This window comes from Haemorhous mexicanus, chromosome 12 (genome assembly GCF_027477595.1).
Source record: "Haemorhous mexicanus isolate bHaeMex1 chromosome 12, bHaeMex1.pri, whole genome shotgun sequence".
NCBI classification, from domain to species: domain Eukaryota; kingdom Metazoa; phylum Chordata; class Aves; order Passeriformes; family Fringillidae; genus Haemorhous; species Haemorhous mexicanus.
This window is the reverse complement of record NC_082352.1, coordinates 10,764,228-10,791,014: the sequence shown is the minus strand read 5'-3', so window position 1 is coordinate 10,791,014 and position 26,787 is coordinate 10,764,228. Positions and strand designations below refer to the sequence as shown.

General features: G+C 38.5%; 1 protein-coding gene across 2 annotated transcripts; it reads right to left on the bottom strand.

The window, feature by feature from the left end:
- On the bottom strand, positions 1 to 26,787 carry CYLD (CYLD lysine 63 deubiquitinase). 2 transcript variants are annotated; one of them, XM_059857093.1, is made up of 17 exons: positions 26,675 to 26,787; positions 22,010 to 22,670; positions 20,502 to 20,804; positions 19,530 to 19,635; positions 18,389 to 18,484; positions 17,123 to 17,239; positions 15,225 to 15,604; positions 13,638 to 13,803; positions 12,679 to 12,820; positions 12,069 to 12,191; positions 10,686 to 10,777; positions 9,534 to 9,600; positions 7,974 to 8,106; positions 7,458 to 7,566; positions 6,378 to 6,496; positions 5,557 to 5,773; positions 1 to 4,073 (listed from the first exon to the last, which is right to left on the bottom strand). In XM_059857093.1, exons 2-17 carry the CDS (start codon positions 22,514 to 22,516, stop codon positions 3,889 to 3,891), a joined length of 2,862 nt encoding a protein of 953 aa, XP_059713076.1. In that variant the 5' UTR covers positions 22,517 to 22,670; positions 26,675 to 26,787; the 3' UTR covers positions 1 to 3,888. The 2 variants fall into 2 exon arrangements, with proteins under 2 accessions (XP_059713076.1, XP_059713077.1); XM_059857094.1 differs by having other exon boundaries at positions 20,637 to 20,804.

Here is a 26,787-nt window from a genome sequence, read left to right as displayed (position 1 = left end):
TAAGAATAATATTTTTAATTAATATTAATACAGAAAGAGCACATAGTACATTCCTTTCCAGCAGCAGCTCATTCAGCCCTACCATTGGAAAAAAAAAAAAAATTAAGGCTAGTTGAGGGCAACGTGATCCAAAAGTTTGTTTCCCTTATGCCTTCTTGGAGACAGCCTTGTAAGCTTAAGAGACTATTAGTGCACAAAACATGGGATGTTTATTTAGCAAAACATCAAGAACAGATAAAAACATGCTTTGTTACAGTGGTAAAAATACACAGAGCTTTCAAGCTGCTTTTTACACCAGCTCAGTTGGGAAACCACACCAGTCTGGTATGCAGCACGGTGGTGCCTTGGGATTGGATGGAACTGGCAATTGTCAGGGATCATGGTGACCACGCTCAGCTACTCAGTGAGTATAAAGTGCACGAGAAAAATAAGTGCATTGAAATGAACCATTTATGATCAAGAGCAATTCTTGTTACACACAGTACTTGCTTAAAATGGGAATCTCACAGGCTGTTCAGTACAACACAGTAGTACAATTTTCAAGAGCACAGAATCAGTATCGCATATTAGAAAGACCTTTACTGAACACAGATATTTTTGTATTTTTTTCCTTTGATTATCTCCCCTGCCCAACGACAAGCCTTCTGATGTAACGTACAGTGGATTTGGTTGGGACTTTCTTGAAGGATTGTGTTTGCTTGAGTAAATCTGTAAGGCATCACCTTTAGCCAATACCTCCTCTTTACCCTCTATGTTCAAAATAAGCAAGGAGTTAGTGGCACAGTGATTTGTTCCATTTTGAACCCCTAGTTCTAAAAATGCTTAGCAGAGCAGGCAAGTTGCATGGGATGAAGGTTTTTTTCCCCAGTTACAAAAGTTTGTCCTACGAAACTACATTTTTACAGGCTGTCAGAAACCATGTTATCAATGGATTTTCCTACTCACAGGTTAAGGCCATTGTTAGCAGTATTTATGAGCCAAACCATGAAGAATGATCTAAGCGCTATTCATTTGGGGGGACATTCACCATATTAAAAAAAAAAAAAAAAAAAATTGATTGGGAGGTTTCCAAATGCATTAAACAACATAAATGTTGGGTGCTTAGTCACTGGACTCTTTGGGCATTACAGTTAACAGCAGTAGATGCTTAGAATGCAAGCTTCAAAATAGCTTACTAAAATCCCCTACAAATATATGCTGAAGGCTAAAAAACACTCAGAAAACCCCACCTTTTTTACCCTTGCATATAAGCTATTTTACAAGTTTCCTTTCACAGTGAAATCACATTTCTGTTTGTATACTCGTTTCTGAGAAAGGAAATAAAATTGGGGTTATTTCTGTAACATTTCATTTACATTGCCAGATCACCTCCAATGCAGCAGTACAGAACACAGCAATACATTTTAGATTAAAAGAAGACTCCTTGATTGCCAAAACTAATTTTTTTGCATGCTGTAGAAGATATCTCTGCCCTCTTAAGTGGGCAACAAACTAACCATGTAATCATACAGTGCTTGCAAAACTATTTACCATTTTGCAATAATCTATAGTACAAAAGGCAGGCTGCAGAGCACTGCCGGCCTTTCCAAACACAGTATTTGTCACCAAGAAGCGTGCACAGTAAAGAATATTCCCTATGTGTCCCACAGGAAGAGTCCACACTTCTTTTCCTTCTCCATTGAAAGGCCAGGAGTTTGGAGGCAAGAAGCCAAGTTCATTTACACCCATGCATATTAACTCACTTCTGCTAATTGAGTATATCTCCTGAAAAGCTGGATAATTTCCTGCTGTATCAAAGAGTGCTACAAGATTATTCACCTAGGAAACTTTACTATGGCTGCCAATTTCAATTCTCTCCTGGCCATAGCAGGTCCAAGGCTGTTCTCCAAGCTCAGGCAGGAAGAGGAAATGAGGCTGGGGGGCAGGGGGATGATTGGAAAGATGACACCAGTGGAAGACATATGAAATTAACACACTAGGAAAGTCAAAAACAAATCTAGAGCTAGGGAAGAGAAAGAATCCAGACATTCAGACTGGTCTCCTGGGTGCAGGTTTGTGCTTGGGTCTGTGTTTGCTCTTTGTTCAAAGGGGTCACTGCTTGGACCTCCTTCCAAGTTGGGACACAGAGGGGCCTGGTTATAGAATTCATCACCTAAAACCTCACCAAATTTTTTCAGGAGAGAAAGAGGTCAAGAGCTCTATACTAAAACAAAAAAGAGTTTGGCCAAGGAGCACAGAGTGGTTAAATAAGGCAAGGGAACATGAAAGCCAGGAGACTCTTCCAGGCCAAAACAAGGGTGACACTTCTAATAACCTTGTTGCTCTTGAGAGTGAAAGGTGAGAGCACACTTCATGCAAAGGCTAATGGAACAGATCAACTCCCTCAGCAGCCCCTGCTTCTGAGAGTTTAGTCCTTCAAGCAGTTTTCAAACCTCTCTCTACTACCCTCTATGGTAGAATGTGTCACAAAGAAAGACTCTAGGTTTTCCAAGAAAAACAAAGTAACCACACTTTCTACAATGAGGGATCAGTCTCCATTGCCTTTAAAACAGTGGCTTTTTCAATGTGGCTTTCCCTCTGTTAAATTTGTTATCTCTTCCCTTCTATAGACTTGATCCCAAAAAGGAAGTTTCCATATAAAACAGTTTAAGAGTTGAAAATGTACAGTTCATATAGATGCAATTGGTACAACCAGATGTTACTGTATATATATAGCTGCATGTTTGCCAGTAGTGTAGACAGAAGTAGCTAAAAGGCAACTAAAACAACAGTATGTCATTGCAAACAGGAACCAACAGACTTCAAAGTATAATACTTTACATAAACACAGGTTTTGCAGCTTTTCAAGTTAGTTTTCAGCAGGTACTTGGTATACAGTAAAACTCTGATCTACCTTTATGTATAGCTTCATCTTTCCAAGCAGAGATTTTTAATATTCTCTTTTTAATATTATTAATCCTGAAATGAAGAGTCAGATGTATAACATTCCCAGGCAGTAGCTTAATGTACTGTAGAAAATTCAGTTTTATTTACCAAGAACTAGAATTCACTTCAGTAACATTCCCTGAGGCAATCCATGATTTTATTGTTTTGTCCTGGAATCATTTGTGTACAGTTGCTGTTCTGTTCCAGACTGCTTTGTTTCTTTAAAAATAGACACTTAGAAAAAGACATCTGTTAATTTTCATTGCTAATTTTATATTTTAGCAATTATGCTTCCCCTTAATACCCTCTCCTTTTCCTCTCTTTCCCCTCCAAAATTTGCCAGTTATCAACACAAGTCTGTGTGCTTGATTTTTGCAAGACAGGGATTCAGATCTTTAAATGAACATTAACTTTTGGAACTGAAAAGAATGTAGTAGATAAGAGAACATAATATGCAATGAGCAGTCAAAGTTATCTATCTTACTCAAACTGAAGTTATTCTCTCTTTGAGAGAGAATCTAGGGTGCTAAAAAGATCAAGGGTGAGGAGACAGGGTGCGTATAGAGAAACACATGAGAATCATCATCCCTGTCCACAGAAATGCACTGAGCTAGAATACTGTATCCTTACATTCCCAATGGACTAAGGAGATTTCTCCTGATATAATTCCACCTTTAACATTTTAAAAAAGCCTGTGTATCATCAATGCACTTAAAGCTTTTAAGTTTTAGTAACTTAACTTTGTTTATAAAACAAACACACACAAGCACACTTCCTAGAGTGCAAAATGCTTAAATACTTCAGTGACAGAACTCCATATGTAGTTTTTGGAACAGTAAATCCTCTGGATGTCATAGTCAACTTCTTCCATTGCCAGCAACGGTTGCATTGAACTACCCAAAACTGCAGCAAACCCAAGTGGGTGACTCTGTACTGTCTCCTCAGTTCTGCAGAGATCCTGGCTCATTTGTATAAACTCATTGTTGGACTTTGATACATGCACATGTAAGCATCACAAAGCAGTCTTCGTGCACAGCCTTGGATTTTCCTGGAATCCAGTGAGTGCAATTCCTCTAGAGACATCTTCAGGTATTCACCAACTTCTGGACATGGGGTAACTTGTGGAATGTTAAAGCCATTCTGACCTCCTTTTAAACCATTAGGAAAGAAGAAGAAACAGATTAGGAGAACATCTACATATATTTGCTCTTCAAAATGTACTTTTATTATGACAGCATCACCAGTTCTTGAAAACACCTTCTGAAAAACTTAAACATGCACACTGGACTGCTGCAGGGTAAACATCTATGAGAAGGGTATTGTTCAAGAACTCACTATTAGAATCCTAATATTAGGATAGTATTAGAATCCTAATACTCCACTACAGAATATCCTGTAGTGTTTACCAAAAAACCACACCCACATAAACACCCCACAAAACCAAGGGGAACTTTGGGTTTTCATTAACATTAAAAATTCTGTGTGACTTTAGGAAAGTGACCTGAATACATACCTCACACACACTGAATTTGTTAATAACATGACAACTCGTAACAGCTGATGAATTTACAATTTGTGTCTGTACCTGACTTTTAAGGCACAGTTTCTTCTGGCCATTTTCATAAAACTGAACAAATTCAAACAACACAAGTATGGACATCCTGCTGTTCCCAGCAGAGATTTTTGGCTTATGAAGAAAAGCTGAAGAAAAATATTTGCAATATTAAAAACCCCCCTAAAATCAGCAGGAGATATTTCCAGCATCTCATGTGATCTAAATTCCTGAAATAGTGGTTCTTTACAAACATCACTCATACATATTTCAAGCACTCTGAAATGAAGCTTGATTGTCTTCTGGCTGTTGTAAGAAAGTGACTTTACTTCTGTAGCAGCACCATTTTCAACAGGAGGCAAGACTCTTCTCTCCCTGCCAACTCACACTGTAACAGAGGGGTTCAAGAATACGTCATGTAAAAACTGTTACTATGTGTCTGACACTTCATCTATTACTGGTTTTCTTAGGCACCAGAACTACAGAGTCCATATTTAAATGGGATCTGTTTAAAAAGCAGCATCTAAGAAAACAGTTGTTCTACTGACATTTGTATTATTACAGGGTAACAATTTTCCACTGATAACTCTTAAAGGATTCAAAGGAATAGCACAGATATTGTAACATGTGACTATTTCCTTTATTCTAAAGACAGCTACCCTATGTCATTTAAGAAACAGTAATAAAAATATTTGTATGCTAACTGATAATCATGTACATCAACTTAAATATAAATGGAAAGTACATTCCTGCAGTTGATTATTTAAAATAATTGTCTCTGCCTAATTTGCAAAGCATAGAAAAATGTATAGGGAGTCCTATTAAGAAACTTCTGCAGTTGCTTCTGTACCATCTAATTACTAAGGTATCCAACTGAGGTGAAATTCAGAATACGCATATCAGCAGCTGCCATGAAATCCACGTGCTAAGGTAAGGCTGAGCCAAGACCAGTAACCCAGCATCAAGCACATCAAGTTAAACAACACCAATATCCCCCAAACTTTAGGGAAATAGTCCCAGAAATCTAAACCAGACATACAAAAATGTAAGAGCAAGTGAAGAGAGTGAAGGTAGGTTACCATCGCGATCTGCCATGCTGTCGAAGAAGAGCCAGGCGGAGTCGTCCCTGCCGTACTTGACGAAGGCCACGTAGTGGCTGGTCTCGATGCACAGCACCGCAAACAGCTCCATCTTCTGCGACGGGATGCAGCCGTGCCGCCAGTCCCAGTCCGGCAGATCCTTCGGAAGGGACAACGGGTTGAATTTATGACTCTGTCTCTTGGGATGAAGATGAACCTACAATTGAAGGGATATTTCAGAAAAGAAAAAACACCCCGTAAGATTATTTGTTTCAGTGGCAGACAAAGCTAAAAAGGACATTACTGCTGAACAGAAGATTAATGGTATCAGAGAAGGAACTGCAATAACAGCAGCTGACTAAACGTTTCTTCTATTTTTCCCCACCAGTGTAGTTCAATATTGCCCAGAAAATTCAAATCTAAGGTTAGAAAGGAGGTCAGGTTTAATGCTACAGTTTTCTACTATGCTCAGATTTGAAAACAAGCCGTGATTGACATCTTCATGCAATTGCCAAACAGCAAAACACAGCATTTCTGTCATGAATTTATCAACTCTAACAAGGTAGCATGAACATAAAATTAGATTTAAAACACATGGTTACTACTTCTCCACCGTGTCCAATCCTGGATTTGGCAGTTGCCATGCTGATAAACACATTGCAGAAGTCTGATCTGTCACCAAAGGAGACACTTTACTTGGTGGGTGGCAGCTACACTGCTGCTAGTAAAGAATTCTCACTATCTCTTCTGCCTTTCTTTTGATTACCAAAGCATTAACCATTTGGGTAAAACCCATGAGAATACCAAAGACAAGCACTGACCTGTGTATTGCATGTTTTGCAGAACTGCTTGATTTTGCCAGCAGAAATATCAGTGTCTTCATAACACTCCCTGCACTCGTACATAGCGAGCCCTCTGCAGATACGGCACTGCCTGGGAGCTGCAGTGGCAACAAAGGTATTAGTCTGCAGGCTGGGGAGGCTTGGATTTTTAACAAAAGGAATATGAAAATGAAGGACAACTATTACTTTACATGGAGAATAACACTACATTAAAAAAAAGTTAAAATGAGATTGCTAATCAAAGAGAAATGTACCAGTCTATTTAACTTCTCTTTGGTGCAATGTGGATTAAGAGAAAAACATATACACTGGTAAGTGGCAAAACAAGGTGATAAAAATCTAGTCCATGAACAAGCAAAAACAGGCTTTTAAATCATGTTAGCTCTCATCATAGTGGTCTTAACTCCTGCAGCTGTCAACACCAGCAAAAAAAAAACCAACCAAAAACCAAAAAACAAACAACAACAACAACAACAAAAAAAAGCCCCGCATAAGCTGATGGCCAAAAGGCCATGGCAATTTCAAAGATTATTATTCTAAGAAATTTTGGCAGTTTTATTAATTCTTAACTCAAATTTAAAACCAGGTGTCCTTCCTTAGGATGATGCAATGAAAAATTCAGTGGATGACCAATGGAAGAAACTTAGGTCACACAAGTGACATAATTATGGCTAAAAAATACACAGCCACAATATACCACAGGTGCACATCCTCATCCCAGGCTCCCTTCTAGTCTAATGAACAGCTTTGCTGCTAATAATTCAATTTTAAAAACAGTCCTGAAATAAGTTCAGTTGTACAAGTACTCAAGACTTAAACAAAAAAAGAAGTTGCAATCTACATATTATTCTGAATTAGAGCTTCTAATTCACATGAGGGGAAAAAAGCCTTCTACCCAGTAAATTTCATTTTTCCTCAGCCTGAGCATCTCACACTATTTTGGTAAATATCCAACAGAAAAAAACCCAACAAACCACCAGAAGTATCAGGAATACTTTGACTGTCTTAGTTACTCTCAGCAACTCTCTTTCATTATACAAGGCAATGTTATATACTTACTGTCTTCAAGTAAGTCCGTTATATTTAATTCCAAGGATGGAAAAATTTTATTGAACATTTTGAAGTCTTTTCCAAACCGGGGCATCTGGATAATCAGGCAAGAAGGTGCCTAGGTAAAATGCCAGAATATAATGTAATGAACTTGAGATAAATAATTACCTAACTTTGCAGACATTCTTCTAATGCTATAAATATATTCATATTTTTTAAACTCACAGGCCACTAACAGAGGTATCTCAAAGTATTAGTCCTTAAAACAACTCAATGGCAGCACCTAAGAAGTTTTCTTTTAATAATTCTTTACCTAAATCACTTTGATCTGTTCAACCAAAGAATATATCTCATTAAGTTAACCTTAAAATGCTTTGGCTTTATAGGCATCCTGGGTCACTGACACAATATTCCCATTTCCAACATGTCTGCATGTTTTTGCACCAAATCCTACTTTTCTCCCATTACTGAACGGACAGATATTTAGGTATGATCACTTCTATCAAGGCAACTGCTGTCACCAACCTCTGCAAACTTCAGGTTGCTGTTGATGAATGACCACTCCAGTAACTGCTGAATTGTTGGGACTCCAACTTTCTCATTTTTGTCCATAAAAATCTGATAGAAGTAACAGTCTTGTACTTTCTGACCTGCTGATCTAAAAACAGTTTTAAAGAGAAAAAACAAAAAACAGATTCTGAAGGTCTACTGTAATGACGACTGTATCTTCTAGGAAAATAACATCTACATGAAAATAGTCAACAAGACATCCTCTCTGCATTGAAATATATTGTGCTTTAAAAAAAACCCAAACAAACAACAAAGCCTGACAAAGCCCAGTCCCCTGCCCCTAGTAACAAAATGCCAGGCAGTCAAGTATTAAGTTTGAATTGATTATGGAAAAATTTAAAGAAATAAAATCAGTGTGAGTTTCAGAGCATGTTTTAAAAACATATGCCTATGCATGGCAGAACTACCAACTAAGCATCTGCATCAAAAACTCCCAAGACAATAAAGCAGCTTTCATTGGAGAGACAATTAGGAGTTTCAATAATAAAATATCAAATGAAGCAACACTAATTATCTTCAGTCTGATGGGTTTAATGAAACATTTCCTCTAAATCAGGGCGATATTTACACTGCTTCCTGCAGTGGAAGTCTCACACAGATGGCTAATGCTGCTAGACTTGCTCTATAGTTAGCAGAGAACTCTCCAAAGGATAATCCAAATTCAAGGCTGCCCAGCTGTAATTGTTAAGACTTCTTCCACACCTAGGCCAACTCTGAGGCAGATTATCACACAAACTGCAAGCCATAGGGAGTAGTCTGGAGAAACTTCTTTATCCTCACCATAAGGGGGAGAAAAGGGAAAAAAAAACCATTCCATTAAACACACACATCCCCACCACAAACCAATTATCCTCTTAAAAAAACAAGCACAAAACTACAACATATTTTGTATAGCTAGGGAGAGGGGGCACAGGATTAAGCTACCAATTTAAGTATGTTTTGAGGTCAGATGTTCAAAATATAGTGAAGTATCAAATATCAATGTTTTCAGATCATGTTCCTGTTAAATAAACCTAACTCTGATATATTTGGGAGGAGATCTTCAGATAAGCAATTCAACCTCCTCTGGAAGTACAAAAGAAAGGATATAAAAGATGATGCTCAGGTTGAAGAAATGGTTTTTGCTACTATAGAGAAAAAACATGCAGGACTAACTAGCCTCTAACAGCAAAAGAAAACCATTAGGTTGGTTGGAGCTGTTTCATCTCAGCATCAGAAGTTCCTGGGAACTTTTATCAAATCTGCTATAAACTGTGACTTCCTCCCATCCCAGCCAGCATTTAAGTCAATGTTGCTTTTCAGAATATTCAGGTGTTGAGAGAATTCTAAAAGCATGATGCTCAGTGTTACCACTGCTAAGAAGAAAGGAGACTTCTGCATTGCCCTTGAGGTGTTCAGGTATGTGCACAACACACACAAACTCTGCTGCTAAAGCTGAATGGTGGAACAAAAGTTTTGTTGTGTCTGTGCCATACAAAGAACAAAGCCCTGGAAGGCCAAAGAAATAAGATTCACCTTATTTTCAACAGTGGCTCAACTCTCAGAATATGGTGAAATAAAATATTCAAAAATTCTTCCGGATCTGGAGGCAAGAGAGAAAAAAAGACTTGTCAGTATGCAAAACCAGACACATTATTCAAGATTCATTGAAAGTGAAGGTTTTCAAAATTTTCATAGGAAAAAAGTAACAGTTAATTTTTACAGCTTTATCAGCCCAATAAGATTATGACAAACTAGGAATATTTTCATGACAAAAATATTTATTCTATTTATTCTTTTAGTGTTAAATGGCCCTAATAAAAGGTACAGGCTCAACAGAATAACAAAGCTTTCTAGTAAAGTTAAAAAAGATGCTCTGTATTTCAGAGAAACCATTTAGCACCACACAACTTTTCCAGGAGAAATAAAAGCTTTCAAAAGGAAACAGTGAATCTGCAGAGAGCCAGTGAGGAGCAGTGACAGTAACAAAATCTACACCATAGTCCTAAATTCAACTAAACTGGAGACCAAGTTCTCTAACCAAGAATGCAGCCAACAGCACTTCCCAGAGGGCTGTTCTCCCCCACCACAGTTTGCTGGTATATTTATCTCCCTGCCACTAACTGCAGTAAATACTGGTTCCAGCATTCAGTATTTACAAAAAAAAGTAGTATTCTCTTGAATAAAAGCAAAGCAGCTACAGAATACAATGCTAATTAATCAATATATGCAGCAGAAGATCAAAAAGTTGGGAAATGATTTTTCTAACATGATTTGAACATTTTATTCCTTAAAATACTACATAACCATTGTAACAATGAAATGTTGTAGTGCAAGAGTTTATTCCTCAGGGATCAAAGTGACAATTTGAAAGAGGACAAACATCCCAGCCTTATCAGTCTTCTCCACCAACTGCTAGAAGGGAGTTCCAGGGGCACAGGAAGGCACTAAAAGAAATTCAGGCAGTGGAAGACTCCAGAAACTGTTCAGATGGGGTTCCTTACATAGCTGAGGAAGCAGAAAAGACCTTTCTAGCAGCCAGTGGTCACTCAGATCTCTGCTTGAGACACTATTCCCACAGAAAAATATCTGGGTGTTTTGTTCTGATTTAATTATGTAGCAAGGTTCCTCAGTTCCTTCATATTAGATTCCTGTAAGTCTCAAAGAAAAGCAAACCTCCCCCATTACCTTTTTCCTCTGAAGTGAATCCTGATGCAGCCTCAACTTTTTCAAGTATTTTCCTCAGTTTCATTATTTTTGTAGCACATACATATCCATATCTAAGATAAATGGGTTTAATAAGCTTTAGCTAGTTTTTGATCAAGCCAGAGCAGTAAAAGAAAAGCCAAAACCAATCACTTAAAAACTGAAATACAGTTTCTCAAACCCTTCTTTAACTGCATACAGTATTTCTTCAAAACTACATACTGATTTCTCATATTTAATCTGACTCCTAGTTTTCTTAATGTAGTATTAATTTAATGCAGTGTTCAATGTTCTTTTACAACCTTTAAGAGCATTTAAATCATCAGCTTACCAGGAGAACTATTTTCAGATTTGTCAGGTAATTACTTTTGATTTGTTTTCACTCTAATTTGCACAGCTTAATACATAATTTCAGAATGTCACATAATAACAGCACTGTGGGAGATGTTAACAGAAAAAAAAAAACATTCAATATTTGAGGAAGACACAGAGCTGTACTGCTGACCTAAGAAATTGCTCTGAGCATTCAGTCTTTTCCCCTAAAGTTTTTAAGCACTATCAAAGGACAGTAAGGCATTCAGCCACCTCAGGCACCTGAGATTTCTGCTACTCAGTATGCATCCTGCTATCCTACCTGTTCATAGACCCTGCAGGAACACAGCAGGCCAAGCACAAACTCTCTGACAAGAACAAGGCTTCAGGGACCAACATTTTTATTTATCAAAATAAAAACTTTGTCAGAAATTGTTCAATGACAGCCCATAGAATTTTGGAACTACAACTGTATTATTCACATGTTTGTAAAAAATTAAGCTTAAGAACAATAACTTTTCATGGAGATTTTTATTGCACCTCTTTTGCTCATTGTGCCTGAGAAATTACAAAGGTCATATTAAGTTTTTTTAATAAAAGCACTTTGGCCACTTGCAGACCACATGTAAAAAGTAATGAAGCTTCTAAAGCCCTGCTAAATCTATCAAATTGTGAAACTCCATATAAGATAACACAAATAATTTCCTTGTCAAGTACAACAGCATTAAAAACATGCCAAGATGAATGCTGTGAACAAACTTAACTTTTATTTATCAATACTTTTGTATTATTGTACAATACTTGTACAAATTTTACAATAGCTTTGTGCTGATCCATTTGAAAGTAAGAAACTAGTGAAAATATTTATCACCAAACAATGAATAATTCTTTCCAGTTATCACTGATTAAATTTGCCATGAAGAAAAAGTAAAAATACTTAAAAAAATACACTGAGTAGTAGCAGCAGATAGCCAAACTTCTCAGATTTGCAGTAGGAATGCAATCACTGCAGGATCTAATTCATATTAGACTAGAGACCAGTTCTTCACTTACATTCTCAGAGGATTCACAATCTCTGTCCTCAGCAGCTCCTGAGTCTCACTATAATACTCTACATCATTAATTTCTTTAGGTCTGAGTAGCACAGTGTCCAAAACAGAGCTAAAAGAAAACAGGCTACAAAGAAAAAAGGAAAAGGAAGGTTGTTTTGACCATTCAGATGCCTGAGCAACATAAGACAAACCAAGCAAAGCCACAGAAGAATTAAAGAACCAAACAAACTCAAAAAGAGACAGTTATGGACAGGGGACTCAGCTGCACTAAATAGCAAAGTCCACTCCAACCCAGTATTCTTTCTGCAGCAAAGTACAGAACCAATTGCAGGCAGGCTTCTGCAAACAAGCTGCAAGAGGCATTTCCCTCCCTCCACCCCCTGGCCTGTGTTCTCCTTATCCTTCAACCATTTACAGGCCAGGGACTCCCTCTGTCTCAACAAGCAGATCCATAAGGGCCAGTCCAGTGTGGACACGAGCAGCACTTCACTGCTGGCACTGGGAGAGCACAGGGACTGCAGCACAGGAATACACACAGACAGTCACTCAAGCAAAGATCACATGTTCTGCATTTCTAGCAAGGGATGCTGCTACACAAATTATGAACTTACCAGAATAAGGTGGAGTCTAAGTAACAGGAGTTGTAATGACCCTGGATACCTTTCTTCTTTCCAATCATTGTCTCTAAACCTTCTTTTTCCATTTTTGGAGGAGTGTTTTCTTCTACCACTTCACTTAAGTAACCTCCAAAGGCTGAAATTTTTTTTTTCAAAAGACACTTTAAAGCCTCAAATTTTATCCCCCTTGAGATTTTCCTAGTAATATTTTATAGCTAAGTTGCTGCCTCAGTGTAAGCATTACTCCTCTGGACTAGAATAGCATTTTATTATAGCTGAGACTCATTGCCTTCCAGAGAGTGAACAAGGCCTTACATTCCACACCAGAGTGCTTCAGAAAGCCTGCAGCACTGAATTAACTTTATCCAGTAGGAATGAAGTTCTCTTTTCATTACAAATGCCCTGTTCACACTATCTTACAAGTATCAGACACTTTTCTTTGCTGTTGTCTCAGACAATACAAAGTGACCCAAGAAATCTAAAATACTTGAAGTTAGGGGAAAAAAGAAGCTTTTCACCACTAACTTCCATCATAAAAATACATGCTTTTCTTTGTTAATATTTAGAGACTAAAATAATTTGATGTTATAGGTTATAGAAAAATAACTGCCTTTATTTCTTTTAATGTAATCATACAGTGCTAGAGTTACAAATACCATTTTCAGCAAGACTGTTTTACAACTTCTAATAAAAAAGTGTACAGCATAAACAATTCCCATAATTTTATGACATTTCTTTAAATATATAAATATTTTCTTGTTTTAAAGCATAAAAGAATAATTCAAGAATCACTGTATTCTGTACAGGCTGATCTGCTATTCATTATTCTCAATTAAGTAATACCTGTACAGATTTCCAAGTGCTCAATAAAAGAACATATTGCAGGAATGAATGAAACCAAAGCCCTGGCCAGTTCCCAGCTGATAAACAAGAAATAAGCAGAAGCTCAGTACCTAGAGAATTGCAGCGCTCAATCTGGTTGGAAACAGGCTGGAGTGAGGCAAACCTGGAGTCTGGCCTGCAGCTTTTGAGTTTAACAAAAAGAGCTTTCTTTGGAGCACACGTGAAGTAGCGAGTTCCTTTAAACGTTCCGTCCGTGCAGCCTGCACATTCATCTTCCTGAAAATCCAAGTGAGAAGGATTCAGCATTTTTCTTATTTCTACAATTCTGCAGTAAGACATTTGACAAAGTATCTACCCATAAGTCACCCTTCTGCTGCTCTGAAGCATGATACACACTGTTTCTGCAATTTAGTATCCAAAGCCTCAGCTGAGGTGTTGTTTGACTGGATTTATTGAGAACATTAAGACTTGTGTGTTTCTTTCTTTCTTCATGCCTAAACTTTCACTACATCCAAAATAAACCAAGAAGTCCACTAGAAGCAGCATGGGGGAGGTAGAAGGAGAGACTGTGAATTTAACCTGGTCCAGATTCCTTCTGTGGTTAGAAAGAGCTCTTTTTACCACTTAATTGAAATCACTGAGCATGGGATAGTGTGAACAACTTCAGCGTGATTTGGCTGCACAAGAAAAATGTCTGCTTCAAAACACACAAAATGTACATCAAGGAGAGAACACAAACTAGGAGTAAACAACAACAAGCTGTTATCTTTGAGAACAGGATTTAAGGTACATTGCCTGCTTACTAACAACAGCTAGGCTTTAATGCAGAAAAGCTCAAGGGGCACCCAGGGTGCATGACACCCTACGGAGCAGGCTCAGAATGCCTGTGGCAAGCTATGGCTTCAACTTCACCCTAAACACCCACAAGGATCAGGACTTCTTTGTAACAGCTGGAATTCCAGTCACATTCTCACATACTTTGCTTATGTTTTACATCATTTTACACTGCTTTATGTAACATGTTATTGAACACTATCTCAAAATAAAGACCCCCATCTCCCTAATTTACCACATTAATTTAACCAATACCCCATCACAACCATGGCAGCAGCTGCCAGGGAGGGAATGGCAGTACACAACAGCAATTCATGTTTGAGGCAACTGTGGGTTTGTTTTTTTTTTTTTTTACAAAGGGCCCACAGAAACACATAAAGCACATGGCTGTCAAATCAACAATATCACAACTGTCAATTATCAAAACCAGCCTTACAACTCTGACAGTCATCACTCTGCCTGCTTGTTGATATGCAAACAACAAACAAAAAATGACATTCAACAAAGACTACTACAGCTAGAGAGTTTTATATAAATTTCCACTTAAAGGACCTTTAAATTTCATTTTTCAATTACAATCTCTATAATGTAAGCAAAGGACACTCCTCTAAAGCAAGGAATTGATCAGTCCTACAAAATCCTTTGCCAACTGTGATAGAAACATTTCAGAGTCTACAACCAGGGTAAGGTGCGGGGCAGCCATAAAAGTCAGAGTTTATCAAAGAACTTAGCACTAAGCAAAGCACTTGGCAACCTGTTTGGGCAAATCCCCCAGACTGGCTGGTTTTGGAGCATAGAAAGGCACCAGCTCTGAGAAACAAAACTAGTAATTAGCATTAATGTGAACTAGAATTTATATTTACCAGTTCCAGTCCTGCTAACACTTCATTTACTCCAGGGGGCTGGCCAATCCAGCGGATTACTCCATAGAAAGGAGGATTTTCTTTAACTTCAGCCAAGGAACCTGCTTCAAGACCATGTGAGTTTCCAACTGGGCTTGCTGCTGATGGACTCTCCTGGGTAGCTGTAGTATTCACATCACCCATGACAGACTGAACAGATAAAGAGAGAGGACTATGTCCCATAGTACCATTAGTACTTGTTGTTTTTGTCAAGCTGAAGGGGAGAGAGTGAAATCTGTTTTCTGTAGACACAGAGTTTGTTAAAGGTGGCTGCAGTGGTGGTGAAGAATGCCCAAATCCAGAAGATGAATCAGTAAGTGACTTTGAAGGGTCTTCAGCAGCTGTTAAAATCAAAACCAAGATGTCAGTAAGTGTTGGGGTTTTTTTCTCCTTTTATTAAAAAAGGAAAGACTTGGCTCTCAAACCTGCAGCATCTGATGTAGCAGGTGGGAAGCACTAACAGCTGGGGACATTTAGGAAGACTTTTGTCACCTGACAACACTGGAGACACAGAACTGACTGAGCAGACACTGCTGCAGTCCCACCACTTTTACCACAAGCAACAGAAATGAACAGCACAGAGAAAGGAGATGTTAGAAACTACAGAAAGGTTTGGATTGAAATCTTTTTTTTCATCATCACATGAGGCTTTTTCTTTGAACATGAGTTAACAGCCTCAAGGATTATAACTGTAGGGGGCAAAACTAGAAAGAGCTCACTGGTCATTGTGACTGAGGAAATTAATTGGTTCACAGCTTATAAATACATAAATAATTGCTTGTAGATATGATTTGCAAATGGAAAAATGCTCATTCCACTGACTTTATCACAACATATTTCGGTTCTAAAACAGGGAATCTATCAGTATCTACAAAGAATAAAAGACTTAAACATGTCATGAGCAATGCAGTGCCTGATAAAAGAGATCACAACTACATGGAACAGCGCAAGCACTGTGTCTTCTCTCATCTCTCTACATAGACATAGAATGCCCTGAATTGGAAGGGTCTCCAACACACAATTGATATTCACAGAACAAAAGCCTCCTCTTCACCCATTCTCCCCATGCTATTTCATTAAATGAAGTTAATGCCTTAAAAACATTAAAAAGACATCTGTTACAGAACCAAGAACAATTTTAACCCGTTTTCTTTTGTGCTTCCAAGAATTCAGGGGCTACTGCTGCTAGAGGTTTCTGGTGTAACTTAACAGTTTAGTATTTACCCCTTCAGTCATTAAGCCAGTTAGCCACACTTTTCTAAAGTTTACCAGGAAAAAGAAAAATAGGTCTGCAAGCAAATCAAGATATATTTATCCTTCAAGTATGTGCACTCATACTTTTAAAAACAAAGAGAGAGATTTTACAGAAAGAACTTTTTAAAAACACAGAAAAAACCCATGTATAGTTGGATAATTTCCCCACTCTCACTTCCAGACTGATTAGCCTGCATGGCACAATATTACAGTTCCCTAGGATCTGTAACACAGCTACAAAGACAGGCAAAATACAATTACTGTGTACACTCAGCTACAAGGAATACTTCTTGTCTTCCATCCCAGCCTCAGCTTTTATTTTGCCTGTGAGACATGTACATTCCCACAAAGCTGCACATGAATTGCCAAGAACATAATCTCCTACATGCAGAATAAAACCACGGGTCACACCAAGACAGAGTACATTTTCACAGGGGTTTCAAGATGCATGCAATATGTATTCCTCTATAACAACACAGTCCAATTTACATTTTTACATGTTTTACATTTCATCTCATCCTTGTTTTATTTGAAGAACACAATACACTCTAGTTTTGTTTTGTGGGTTTTAAAAATAAATAGATAAAAAACTATCCTCTCTTTACCTTCATCAATATACCATGGGGATTTTGGTTTTGTTTGAGGCTGAGAGTCAACTGATGAGCCATTTAATGTGTAGAAGACTTCAGATCTGCTTCTATTTCCAGGTTCAGAGGTAGATCCTGGAAAACAACATATTTTATTGAAGAGATTAATCTCTATTTACAAAAGGTCACCTGTACTCTTATTTCACTGTATAAATTTGTTACTACACTTTCAAGAAGACAGCTTCCACAAAGGAGCAAACACAGGCTAGCACAGTTCTAAGCTTACAACGAGGTAGAAGTCTACACCAAACCAACATACACTCTGAGCTGAGATCTCAGTCACCAAGCTGAAAAGAAGGCAGAAAACTCCTCTCAAGAGCAAATTTTTCATGACTATAAATTATAGATATAAGAAGGTATTTGCAATACAGCTGGTTTTAAAGCACTAAGATTTTACAGTAGGCAAAGAAATTACTGATCCAATTCTAAATTTATCATTTGTACCAACATATAACTACAGTTACTACAGTGAAGATCATCTGTGCCAGCATCCAATGCCAGGTAAAATGACAACTTACAGAATATACTGTCATTAGTATTTTACCACCCAATGTAGCCAGTAGTAAAATCAAGAGACACTGAATTTTGATTTTTGCCTTAAAATAAAAAAAAATTTAAAATTGCTCCTCTTTCAGTTTGTTTGTTTGTTTTCTCCAGGAGGGTTTTCAGACTTGAACAATAAACAGAGTCAAGGAAGTTTATATTTTGGGAATTCAATTCTGGTTTTGAATCACAGCAAAATTAATACAGTCACTGTTAAGTAGATCTACTCCTGAGCTAAAAATTTCGAAGTTACTAGTTCTGCAAGAAGACAACAGCAAACTGTATTTATTAAAAACCAAAACAAAACAATAAATACACACCACACTTCCAGAGAAAGCAAATGTATTTCTGACCTGGTAATACTAGACAACTGGGTAATATGGTCAAGAATTTTTGCTAAAACTCAATTTTTTTTTCATGAAAATGAAGGCAGTTTGACCAGTCTTAATTTAAACTATCACCTCTATAATGATTAAATTCATACTAATACTCCAGAGAAATTTAACTTTTAAGTACAGTTGGACTTGATCTCAAAGGTCTCTGCCAACCTTGGTGATTCTGTGATGATTCTTGACACGTAACTGAAATAATGCACCAACTGATAGAAAAGACAATACTTTTTTGCAAGCAACAAAATTTTGCAATCTTATAAAAGTAAAGCAAATCCCTTCCCATACATACCTATAGCCTTTGGCTTACTATGATTGAACAAGCCTTTGTCACCACTTCTTGAGGTATAGGCAAGCTTGGGAGGTCTCCTGTCCTGTGACACAGTCTCTAAGACATGGCACATGAAGAGAGTATTAGCTTCCCTTTGCTATGTTTCCACTATGTTCACAAAGCTCACCTCAAAACTGAACAAAGCTCTGCTACCACAAGCTTTAACACTGAGCAGAACAAAGCCTTGTTTGGCACAAGAACATTTTATGTGTATACAATCTGCTTTTATCACATCAGCAAGTGCTTGCTGCAAAGTCTACCATTACTTCTTGAACACATCAGATAGGTTGACTTTACATCCTTTAACGTAGGTATGTATTTCCATTATGGGAAACAGATACAAGAAATTTTAAGGTTTTTTTCCACAAATACATCTACAATAAATGCTGTTTTCAAAAAACGGAGAAGTCCCTGTGACTTCTCCAGAGAAGAGCAGAAAATTTGTGCAAAAACATGTATAGCAACTAAACCAGCAAGGAGGAGGCAGACATAAGAAAAGTCAGTCAAACTGAAGTGTGAGAGCAACAATTAGACTACAGACTCATTAGAGCCTGCCTAGAGATAGTGCCCAAACAAAACTCTCATAGAAACTTTTCTTTCTTCAGAAAAGGAATCAGGGAACTGTAGTTGTTAAAAGTTAATACTATTCAGTGAATTAGTGCAGTGAATTTTTTCCACAGTCTTCACAGGCATTTCCAAGTATTTATTCCCAGAATGCATACATAATCCTGTCAATACCTTTCAAGCACAGAAAGAACAACTTTCTGATCAAGATATTTGAACCCCTGGAGTAAACTCAACAACAGCCCATAGAAAAGATTCCCACTACAGACACTCCCATATTCAACAAGACTACACACTGCATAGTATTGTAAATACTATACAATTTGACAGGAATTTTGTTTGGTATTAAAGCTTTTCTACTAGTGAGACTGTAACCCAAAGGAGGGCAATACTGAAGAGAAATGTAACAGAGAAGGTAATTCAAGTGAACTTAGGAAATTAATTCTGCAGTATTGTTTTAATCATATAACTGTGCCTAGGTGGAGGATGTCCTAGATGTTATCAAAGTCTGCCTTCTGGTTAAGAAAGCAGGGCATACCTGGAATAACATCATTGATATGCAAAAGAAGTGTACTTTCAACACTTGCAAAACTGCACAGCTGTATTCCATTATATCTTCCATCCCAGTTTCCAATCGGATTATCCTAAAAATAGAAAAATACATTACATGTATCCCAAAAGAAGATTTACATCATACTGAGTACACACATATGTCTTTAGGAATACAAAAAATAGGAGAATTAAACATTTGATAACATCTACTTTTTCCCGTAACTAATTTTGTATTTAGAATAGCCAAACATTACAGTCTTTAAAGGCAAAACATTAAAACATGATCTCTTGAGAAACAGCTCCTACATTAACAAGCATTTTTCTTCTAAAAAACATTATTGATAAACAAGCTAGAGCAATTCCAGGGCATCTTCAGGGAACAGGTAATGCAACCAAGAAAATGGAAGCATCTAAGCTACAAAACCAGAGCAATCTTCAAATACCAAAAATTTTAAAGCTGTTCATTTTAAGAAATTCATGTTGCTTCATGTTTTAATTACAAGCTTCACATTTTCTTGAAAGATCAACTTTTGTCCTTGAAACTCACACTTTTAAGGTAGAACTAAGTCAAACAAAACAGTTACATGAAAAAAAGCTTTTAAAAATGGCTAACAAAAGAAAAAGACATCCAGCCTACTTTTTTAACAGGCAGAACAAAGCCAGTCTCACAAGACAAACACTTGACTCCATGACTGACACCTAACATGGCAAGTAGCTCAGTGGAGGCTCCTCAGAGTATGCAGAGTATTTTGCCTGAACAGTTCAGCATCAAATACAACACCATTTACCTGATGCCAAGAAAATTACCACCAAATGCATCTTTGAACACAGTGTTTATTGCCCATTTTAGGTCAGCCTCCGCTGAAGTAGCTTGTGGATAATGTTTCTTCTTCTACGTGCATGTCATTCACTAGCTAACACACATGCAGAAGTTATTAAAGTCAGATTATTTTCTTACCATGTCCACTCCAACAACGTATCCTAAACTTTCGTTTCCTGGTAAGACATCACAGAATATAACTGTGCCATACTCTATACTCTCTCCTATCTTCAGAGAAACCCTGGAGTTGATCTCCAGAGGAGGAAGTTCTACCTGCATTGCGTCAACTGGAGCTGCATAGTCACTTTCCAGTTCATTGTCATCATCTTCCACCAGCTCCAGTTTGTCCAAAGCAACAAAAACCCCACAATCCTCATCACATCTGAAAAGCTGCTTGCCTTGGTACTGTCCATCAGTAAAGCCCTGACCACGACCTTCTTCCTAAGTGGCAGAGGAGGAGGAAGAGGAAGGAAAAAAGAGATAAAAAACCAATCATGTATTTTGTGAAAAACAGACTACTAATAAAGCAGTAACATAATCCAGTGTTTTGGATAAAGTGCACTAAGAATTTGCCTGATGCACTATCGTTATTGAGAGAATTCTGTTGTCAGAATCTGTGGTAAATATACAAACTGCTTATCTTCAGGGAATAAAGAGCATGATGTCACTAGATTAGAGAGTAGCTGCAGGCAGAAGCTTTTAAACTCAGAGAAGCATATTTTCTTCAGGTGCAACTTTTGCTTCAATCATCAAATTCTTGCCATATCAAGACAAGACTACTTCATACTAGACATAATGCTAAGCATTCAAAAATTCCACTTAAATGCCATATAAAGTGAGATGATTTTCAGAAACACTTGGGCCTGCTATTCCCTGAGGTTCTCGGGGGGAATCACAAAGAGTTCAGGAAAAGTTTAAAGAGTACTTTGAAAATTATACTTCTACAACAAGAGAGGAACTCTCCAGAACCTAATTCTTCAATAGCTTGTGGTTGGCATTAATTTTGCAGAAATATCTCACAAGGAGCACAGAACAGATACATTCTCTATTTTAACTAGTTGCTATTGGACATTTAGGCATCACCAAAAACAGCAGCCCTAAAGTCCAACCCTGCATTTACAGACTGTATCCTGACACAGGCAAACAAATTACTCAACAGAAATCCCAGAGTCAGATATTCACCATGAGAGGGCTGTAAATATTTTTACCCAGAGAAGTTGTGGATGCCCCATCCATGGCAGTGCTCAAGGCCAGGACTGATGGAGCTCTGGGGAACCTGGTCTAGTGGAAGGTGTCCCTGACCTAACAAGGGGTCTGGGACTAGATGATACTTAAGGTCTCTTCAAAACCAAACCATTCCACAAGTCTATGAATTAAATTTTTCTGGGCTAGAGGACTCAGAGTATGTTCAAGTCTTTCTGCCAGCCCATGCACCACATCAAGCTTCACTTAACATGGAGATTACAAGGCTGATGTGATATGGCACGTTCACATAAAAGTACTTATGAGAAGACTGAAAGTAATGGATTTTAGGGGTAATATGCTTCCAGAAAAAAAAAATTATTAGGATTCCCTCTTTTTACTGAAGACATATTTAGCTCACCTCATAAAGTATATCTGATACCACCCCTTAGCAAGTAACTTACCAGCAACTCTACTCCAAAGTATATCCCTGTTAGGGACCTTTCTTGCATTAAGGGTCCCCTGAAGCGAACAACTCCAGGATATTTCTCATCCCCTGATCTCAGCTGTACTCTAACAGGTGAGCCAATATCTATCTGGACTCCTTTGGCTAACCTGCTTTTGCTCTTAAATAAACTGTATCTTTCCTCACAGTTAGTAATAGCCAGAAGCAACTCAGCTAGTTTTTCATTTATTTCTATAACATCCTTCTCATCCACAAACAAGACTGCATGAGGTTGTTCCAGAATCTTTAGTCCAATCTGCAGTTTCTTGCCTTTACATGGAATATTTCTGGAGTGTGCCACAGAAGAACGGTCTTGAAAAAACTGCCCAATGCTACCTTTGGGCACTTTCAAGAGCTTTTGAGTCTGCTTGTCTATGACACTGCATTCTTGGAGAAGCAAATAAAAGATCCTCTCTTCCCAATAGGATGAACTTGCTTTTTCTTGACTCCATAAGCCTGAATTCATTGTGATTAAAACTTTAAAAGCTGGACAGAAGTCTTCAAGAAAAATAAGCTCTTGATTTATGTGCAGTGATCTTTTCAAATTCTACTGGAGGGTCCAATCTTTTTGAAACAACGCAATATTCATTTTGCAAAGGAACAAATTCAGAGCAGGAAGCCTAGAATAAAAAAGAAAAGAAAAAAAAGACAAAATTGAACGGGTAAGCACAGCTAGCCTTAAGTAAAACATAAAACAATTTAAATCTCTGACCATTCTCATTCCTCATACAGAGCAGAGTTCAGCAAAATGCAAGGCAGTGACCACAGTCCCAGAACAGCCACTGTACTGCTGATCATGGACAGACCCATTAACCCATTTCTGCTCTTTATTGCAGTGTATTTCATCTCCTCCTTTAGTTCCTTGGAAAAAAAAAAAAAGGGCTGTGGAAAACATGCAATGAAATGCAGAAAACAAAGAAAACACATATAAGTGAAAGCAAAAAGAAAACTTATATGCAAATGAGCATAAATAAACAACCTGCTCTACTTACAAACACTATTTTAATGAAACCTTCCACTATAAAGCTCTTTTCCCATGCTTAGTGACTATTTATTTCTGACAAAGTGTACTGCATCTGTCATCCTGCATAACATTTTGATTTAGTGAAGCAGAAAATTGTGTTGACAAAATAGAGCAGCACAAAATGGGAACTTTAGTAACTTTTAACAGCCATTTCTTTAATAGAAATGGACAGTTTCAGTAATATACGATATATGAAAACCAAATTGTGTCAGTATTGCAGCATGCAATTCTCAGAAAAAAATGGAGGCTCTCATTTTTATCATTCTAGAAAGATAATTCACTTCAACAAAGTAAGAAATACCTCACTTTCAGTTATTAAAAAACTATGGAGAAAACATAATCTTTAGAAAACTACAGTTCACAACTAATAAAATGGAAAAGATCAATTGGAAAATACTTCTTTGAGCATGTGTGTCAATAGTTTTGATCACAGTGGATACATGAAGAAAGATCTGCAGTACCTTAGCAGAATTTGTTCTTCTAAAGATGACAGCAAAGGGCAGTGTACAAGTTCAGAACGTATTGTCATGTAAATGCTCCTGTTCCCAATCTGTGATGCCACAGTTTAATTCAGTTAAAGGACAATCTCAATGACCATTTATACCTAAAGGCAAATAATCTTTGTCCTTGTGCCTAGGTACCCTATTTCTCCACAACTTTTCTCTGATGGCATTCAAATACCACAAAATCTCTTGCTATTTCTCCTACCCTGTTTGAATCCAGCCTCAGAAGCTACTGGAAAGCAATGAAATCCAGCAGTCCTGTAATTATTTCCCTCATCTTTTTAAACAGAGTATTTAACAAAACTCAAAGAAAAGCAGCAGCTAGAGACAACCTTAAACTTGGGCAAAGCCTCATCTTTCAGTCCCTAGGACCTCACACGCTGCTGTGCTGCCTTGGTGAGGCTCTTGTACCAAGCACAGATGCGACACGTGGGTGTCAGGGTCAGCACCACACCTCCCCACTGCTGCTGCAGCAGCTCACAGGAGTTCTGTGCCTCAAGGAGTTCCCATCTGCCAGGTAACCAACATCTGAGGGGCAGGAGCCAGGCAGTTCCAGACCTCACTGAGGCAGAGGCTGATAGATCATCCTCGTGTTCCCAAGTTATAAAATATGTTTTCTCACTTTCCTTTGATCCACATAAATGTGCTTTCATGTATGTTAATGATTAACTAAAAAGTGGTGTGAGCATGGGACTGAAATAGTTTAGTGGAAAATAATGAAGAACACAGCAAGGATCCCCCCTCCTGCCCCACATGGAAACACGATTAAATGACCATTACTTTTTGTCAGTCTACTCAGATGGTAAAATAAGAGTTACATACAAGTTCTGACTAGTTCACCCCCTTTACTTTTTTCACACAATAGGGGAAAAAAACCCTATATTGTTTTCCATAGCTCCATTTTATGTTTTCACTTTCCATTTTTTTGAGCCATTCAACAAAGTTTCTCAATCTCCAGTAGACTGCAGACGAGCATCTCCAACATTACAGGGATCCTGATTTTTCCTACTTCATTTACAGAAATAATTAATTTTAATTTTTGTAAGTTTGCACAGAAATAATATATTAAAAGAGAAAATCTGTTCAACAGCTTAAAAAAGATTTTTTTAAAAATAAGATTTATCATATCTATTTTTGAATAAGTATATCTTGTTTGCAAGTCCATGGCTGCAACAATACAGTCTTCACATGTTTAGTAGTAAAGAATTCAGTCTGAAAACTCGTCAACAGCTGCATTTAGATAATGCAATAACTTTATGTGGTGTGTGGTCAGTCTTTCAAAGCCCTAGTCACCCACAGAAATGTTACTAAACCACTGGCTATAGTACCAAAAGGCTTTTCTTTACTAAAGAGTTCATTATCACTATTTAAAAATGCCTTCCTTTAAAAACTTCTCAACCACTGTCCCATACAGCTTTAAAAGCCAAATACTCTTCTTTTAGAATAATACAAGTGATAAATTAGTATTTTAAGAGTACAGAAAAGCTTGTTAAAAGGACATTACGTTTTGGCAATATATCAAAAATACCTTTATATACAGTACTGATTTAAGGATCATTCTTACAGCCATTTTCCATGGAATTCTGTGAGTAAAGAAAAATCTTTGCAGAACAAACAGCGTAGTCGTAGCAGACTATGACCAAACTATTAGACCACTGTATGATTAACTTGGGAACCAAGCAACTTAATCCTTACCACAAAGCCATCACTGCACTGCACATCAGCAGCTACAAGGCTTGTGCAAACCCAAGAGAACCTGACCACCAACAGGGACAATTTAAGTGTCAGAGCCTGATCAGCTGCATCCTTCTATTCCACCCACTGAATACCTGAATTTTTTCATGCTCAAAAGCCTTTGGGGAGAAACAGGAAAAACATAATTATGACTGTAACACTACATACTTTGGAATATAAAAACATTTAAAAAATTGTCAGGAGTAGGCCATAAGCTACCTAACTTCAAAGCTTCCCTAATTTCCTTTATTCCTCAGTTGTGAGTCACTGTTGTCACTACAGAGACATCTCATCAGAATAACAGTCTGCTGTGAAACTCAAGACCTCTGTTCCTACCCTGCAGGAGCCACAGATGAACTATACTAAGATGTTTAAACCAGCTATCAAGTTTCAGAATGCACACACGTCTGTGGCTCTGATTCAGAGTACAAATGAAAAGGCTAAAATAAACTGTACAGTTTCCCTTAAAAACTGACACTTTAATACCAAAAATAATTAAACCAGCTGACATTCAAAGTTCTGTTCTTCAACAGCCCAAGACCAATTTTCATGGGAAGGTTAAAGCTAGGAGCAAGGAAATTTAGGGGCCGCTCAATTCACAGAATCACACGTCGGCAATACAAGCCATGAGTGGAAGAAATAGAAACTGTTTCTCAAAATAGCGGTGCAACCAATGTAATATAAAGAGGTATATACTGGTAGCATTTTTCCTAAAAGAAAATACGTTGTGTTCGGCGTAATACATCTGATACAAATAATCCCCGTGAGAGGAAGAACAGGACTCATTCTCAGAGGCCAGAACGCTGTGGCGTTACGAGATTTACCGATACGGCCGCTCTGCGGACACGCCGGGCCAGCCCTCCCCAAAAATTGAAACACGTGTGCTCAGATCCCGAAACGATACCGAATATCGTATTTCACCGCTTCTCTCACGGACTGTTTCACGGCAAGACACGGCCGTGCGACCCACAAGGCTGCGTGCAAGGCTCAGCTCTGAAAATAATGATCCTCCCCCGCCCAAACCGGAGCATCTTTGCTCCCCGGGCGGCTCTGCGCAGGACGGGCCAGGAAAGTCCCGAAACTCTTCTGGAGCGGCCAACGCGCTGCTCGGGGATTGAGGCTGAAGCGGCGGAAAGGCCCAGCAGGGCCCGCCAAGAGCGGAGCCACCGCCACCCCCGGCCTAGCTCGGCCCCGCCGCTGGGCCCGGCTCCTCCAGCACCGCAGGGGCGGCGGCAGCGGCCCGCGGCGACCGCCCGCCGAACCGGCCGGAGCGCGGCCTGAGCAGGCGGCCGCGCCAGCCGCGCCCCTGCCTGACGGCGCCGAGCGACGTCCCGCGGCCGCGCCGGCCCCGCTCACTCCTCACCTCCTCCTGCCCTGCCCGGGCTGGGCCTCCCGCCCGCTTGGCCCTCACGCGCCGGGAGCCGCGCCGGCCCGGCCCTCTCCGCGCTGCCCCATCGCCGCCGCGGCCGCGCAGCG

Excerpts from the sequence above, each read along its gene's own strand:
- CYLD (XM_059857093.1), bottom strand. The coding sequence starts at position 22,516 with ATGAATTCAGGCTTATGGAGTCAAGAAAAAGCAAGTTCATCCTATTGG. Across the intron at positions 15,605-17,122 it reads CCCATGGTATATTGATGAAG|CTGCTGAAGACCCTTCAAAG; the intron begins GTAAAGAGAGGA and ends TGATTTTAACAG. Across the intron at positions 7,567-7,973 it reads GCAACCTGAAGTTTGCAGAG|GCACCTTCTTGCCTGATTAT; the intron begins GTTGGTGACAGC and ends CATTTTACCTAG.